Genomic DNA, 5208 nt, shown 5'->3' on the forward strand with positions numbered 1-5208 from the left:
TAATCCCATCAATTCTCCAGCAGACATTAGCGTGTCATTTATTCATTCTTTCAATTCATTTCTGCTTGATTAGTTTAATTGATTTAAGGCACTTAGGTGCAGTGCTGAAGGCTTGTTCCTGGTAAATGAATTCAGAATAAGTAAATAAATAATTATATTATAATTTATTTACTGTGTTGCACATATTTACTCTCCTTTTTTTCATGTGCCACTGGTAGTCAGTATGCAGGCTCAGAGGAAAATAGCTCATATTATAAACAGAACTTCTGATCCAAAGAGACCCGACTAAGTGAGGACAATAACACTTTGAACCGCTTTGGCTTGTTAAATCTATCAATGGCAGTCGAGACCTAAAAACAACAATCCTAATCAGTGAGCTGCTGGTTAGTCCTGCTATTGGCCAGCTGGGCTGTCAATCAACGCCCGCCCGGCTGGTTCGTTGAAGTGAAGGATTTACGCATAGTGACTAATCTTGGTTCATTCTTACAGTCGCACCGGATTTGTGTCGCAGCGTTTCCCAGCCCAGACGCAGAGAAAGTACCAGTTAGACTATTATTTCGCTTCTCAGGGGAAATTTGCTCCTATCTCTGCCAGCAGCATCAGGTAAATAAGCGCCTATAGATGGAGTTTTGGTCGCTGTCGTGACTGTTGTTCGCCGCCTCTCACTCTGCGGAAGATTCTGCCGCAGCATCCACAACACGGCAGCTCTCTCCTGCGCAAACATGGGCACCGTGCTCTCCATATCTCCTTCCTCAAAGAAGGCGTCTATTATGGACACAGAGGGAACAGGAGACGGAGTGAAAAACGACAAGAGCCTCAAACGCCACTCAATGTTCGTGTCCCTCTCCTGGAAGAAGCTGGTGGCCAGTTCGGCCAAGAAGAGCGCGAAGAAAGTGACCCCGAACCCGCTGCCGTCCAGCCAAGTGGCCCAACTCAACAGCGAGAACGTCAGGAAGACGCACCAAACCGAGGAGAAGAAGCCAAAGGCGCCCATTCCAGTCCCGGTACCCACGGTACCCACGGTACCCACGCAGAACAGCGACGGCGTGGTCCAAAACGGGAGGCTGTCAACGGTTCAGAAGCAACCCAGCAACTTCTCTCTGCTGTCACCCCGACGGATTGTTATCCAGGCGTCAACCGGGGAGCTGCTTCGCTGTTTGGGGGACTTCTTGTGCCGCAGGTGTTACAAACTGAAAGAGTTAAACAGCGGGGATATTGTCCTCTGGTTCCGAAACATTGACCGGATTCTTTTGATCCAGGGCTGGCAGGACATTGGCTTCATCACGCCGGCCAACGTGGTGTTTGTGTACCTGCTGTGCCAGGAGGCGATAACGGAGAGCGTCAGCAGCGCGGCCGAGCTGCAGGGCACCTTCCAGACCTGCCTGTACCTGGCATACTCCTACATGGGCAACGAGATCTCCTACCCGCTCAAGCCATTCATCATCGACTCAAACAAGGACGTTTTCTGGGAGACGTCGCTCTGGATCATCGACCAGCTGAGCAACAAGATGCTCCAGCTGAACGCGGACCCGCACTTTTTCACCCAGGTTTTCCAGGACCTGAAGAACCAGCGCGATTCCAGCGAGTCCAGCTTGGATCGCTGACCTGGGTTTCATAACGGAAGGCCGAAAGTGTCAGAATTTAATACATATATATGATGAAGCACAAAGCTGCAGCCAATGCAAAAGGAAAATAGAGCCATTTTAGATGAAAAGTTTGTATTTCTGACCAGGGCCGGATTTAAGAAATGCTGGGCCGTTGGGCTAGAGGCCATGTTGGTCCCCTAACTGCACAAAGTTTGTTTAAGGCAGATTTCCAGGGCTGGAAGACTTTACTCCTCAAAATTATCTTTGCAGTCGTATTTTCAGAAAAAAATTCTCAGAGATAAATTCTACAATTGTTTTCACCCATACAGAAAAATGACCAAAAATTTGGAGTAACTATGGAAGGACTGTGTGTGTGACTTCGTAACAAAAATACACACGCACACAAAAGAGGAGAGAGGGGAGCATGCGCTGAACTGCTTTTTAAAGTTGTCTTTAAAAAGTGCATTTCAACACAAATATTAAAGAAATTTAAAAACTCACTGTCATGTGGGTTATAAATATGTTATTTAGAAAGTTATAAAACAGAATTTGCAAAAATAACCATTTATAAAAACAATTATTTAGAACAAACTGAGGTTAACTGAGTTAACCTACCCAACATCAGGATTAAGTAAGCTCTTTCCTAAGCCCAACTTATAGGTTTTTCCAAACTCTTATGTCACGTTTTTAAAATTATCATGGTAATTTCAGTTTTTATGGTTTTCTGTTTTACAAATATGGATGAAATTCTAAAATGTCTATTTATTTGGATTTTGAATATTAGAGCCAGGCTACAATTTATTTCTTTTTTTTGCAAAAAAAATATATATATTGTTAGAAAAATAAACTTTTCCTGCTTTTGTTCCTTTTGGCAGCTCTGTGCTTCTGCACATGTATGATTGCTTAAATAACACTGTAAAAACAGACATTAAATAAATATGATAATATTCACTTAAATATTCAAGTCATTTTTAGAATATATAATCAAATAACTAAATCCAGAAAAATATTTACAATTTTTTAAAAGATAAAAAAAAACCTCACATGACTATTTAGGTCTTTATTTATTCATTTAATTATGTTACAGCACATCCTGTTTAAATGATTTTACAATGAACTGTAGTACAGGAAATACTAATTCAAGTTTCCATTAATGGTTAATGCATGTAATGACTTACATATTTTATTACTGGTGCATTTTTAAAACAAATTCTAATATTTTGTTTATTTGATGTATTTTTGCAGTTTTATTTAACCAATCGCATGTATGAATATTTATTTGTTTGATTTTGGCACTTTTGACACTTGAAGGGGGAATGAGCAGCACACTGGCTTATCTATAAAGATGAATGTAAAAAAATGAAGACTGCAAAATTTAGGTGCAGTGCTGAAGGCTTCTCATGTCTGGACTCATGATGTCATACAACTTCAATATGGTCTTTAGGTTCTACTGTAAGAAGTTTTAAACATGCATGCCGATTGTATGTTGTCCTCTTATTTTGTCTCGTCCTAGAAATTGACTTTGTTGTACAACACCTTCCATTCTAAAAGACGCTCACATCCCCCTTTTGTACAAGATTAGCCCAGTAAGTGAATGGATGTCGTGAGGTTTGCGTCCAAACCTGAGCCAGAATAGATCTGAGTCAAGTCAGGGCGCTGAGCTGTCCAAGGTGCTGACCTGTTCAGCCATTTCTGTTTGTCTCCCTTTCTCCCAACTGAGCCGAGCTTGGCTTATGAGTGCCACAATCAGCCCAGTACACTTTCGGCACATAAGCCTAAGCCTTGCAAGTAAGTAAGTAATGGTAGACTATTGTGCTTTTTTAGCATCTCAGTCAGCTGATAGATAAGCTGTTGAACATGGAACAGATACAAAATGTATCTGAAAGGGCAAATCACATTGAACAGTGATTGTAAATATTACTTTTTGAGCATTGGCAGTTCCAACTCGGCATGGGCTAGTGTGTAGTTCATATGGCATGATAACCCTAAGAAAAATTACCACTGTTAAATGTTTACAAAAACAATTCAAACAAATTCTATGTAATAATCAGGGGTTTTTTTATTATCATTTATTATTAAAACAGGAAAAAACAGCTGTTTTTCTCACTACTACTAATGTATTACTATGCATAGTTTACAAGTAGTTATAAGATTTTCTGTTAAGTCGATTTTGACAAAAAGATCAGGATTAATGGAAGCGCACAAAATAATATATCAATTTGCTGGTCACTTTGTCACTTTTTCTGATATCTCATTAAAAGCACGGTTTTGAAACTGCAACTTTTCAAGCCAATATGTATCACTAACCAGCCCATGCCTGATGTTATCTAATGCCATCCATGTACAATCTTTGTCCTAATGTTAAAAACCCAATCTGCTGGAAAAAGACATTTTTTGTATGCTATTTTAATATCTGTTGGTATAAGGTTGTTCTCAGATTCTGTTGTGAGATAGAAATCACCAGATACATTGCAACAAGATGTCATTTTGCATTTCCAACTGCACTCTCTTATATTGTAACTGATCTACAAAAAAGTTGTTGACTTAAGATGAACAGCAGATGTACTGCTCTTGTTTTAACTGAAGACTGAATGGAATGTAGTTTTTCAAAAAATATATTATTATTTTTTTAATCCTCTTTGTGCCAAGTGGAAAATGGCCTGAATCTTTATGGTTTACATGTAAATATCCCATCTTTCCAACATGTTTTGTTTTGTTGCTAGTTTTGGTTGAGGTTGAGGGCAGTTTGAGCATCACAGAAACAAACACGGGCTTATAGACAAATGTTAGCTACAATCTGTTCTGAAAATATGCGCTGAGCCTCAGTTTGCTGGCTTAAGATTAGTTTATTCAGGATTCCTTAAAGTACAATTCTTTAATGTGAGAGAAATGTAGTAAATATAAGAATAACTCATTTGCACATGTGTTATTGCAGTATTTATAAGCTAACATAATCCAACTTGGAGTCCAAAACCAAACATAAACCTATCTATGGTTAATCTGACAGACTATTGTTCTACGTTGTGAATCATTTGCTTGAAGAGTAAATAACAATGCTGCTACTTTGCACAGCTGTGGACAAATGTCATGTCTTTGCACAGCGATGACGACGTACAGGTGTTTCCTCCAAGTCACTGGAATGCTTTGCCATTACGTTTGCATTCAGTGGCACCAGCTCTCGCTTTTAGAATGATCTGTTAAGAAATAAATCTTTTGTACGGTTCATCTTTTTTCCTAAGTCTCACGTGGAAATTGATATTTAGGTGTGTGCTGTCTGTGGTGTTACTCCATGTATGCATTCACTCTTTGTGTGTGTTGATAAAAGGTCATGACAGTACTTGTTTGAGGTGTCCATAGAGAAATAAATCCAAATTTATGTAGGATCTCATGTCTCTCTTGAGTTATTTTATTCTTTTGAATTAATTAAAACGGTATCTAATCCTGATTTGTGCATACTTTTAGTCTGTCTACATTAGCACTTCTAGGGAGTATGTTAAAGAAAGTCAATATTAAAGTCAAGCTTGCACACTTTATGCTTCTTTTCCAAGTGAAATGAAAATGTGATGAGTCCGCTTTGAAAAATTAGCAGTCCAAACATGTAATTAAAAGCTCCAAGATTAAT

At 39.0% G+C, this 5208-nt stretch overlaps 1 protein-coding gene across 1 annotated transcript; it reads left to right on the forward strand.

Annotated features, from left to right (window-relative positions):
• Nucleotides 1–445: 445 nt before the first annotated feature.
• cdk5r2b (cyclin-dependent kinase 5, regulatory subunit 2b (p39)) lies at nt 446–4969 on the forward strand. Its single transcript, XM_055032232.1, has one exon. It carries the CDS (start codon nt 723–725, stop codon nt 1602–1604), a length of 882 nt encoding a protein of 293 aa, XP_054888207.1. The 5' UTR covers nt 446–722; the 3' UTR covers nt 1605–4969.
• Nucleotides 4970–5208: the final 239 nt, after the last annotated feature.

This window comes from Poeciliopsis prolifica, unplaced genomic scaffold (assembly GCF_027474105.1).
Source record: "Poeciliopsis prolifica strain line A6 unplaced genomic scaffold, Auburn_PproV2 SCAFFOLD007, whole genome shotgun sequence".
Lineage (NCBI taxonomy): Eukaryota > Metazoa > Chordata > Actinopteri > Cyprinodontiformes > Poeciliidae > Poeciliopsis > Poeciliopsis prolifica.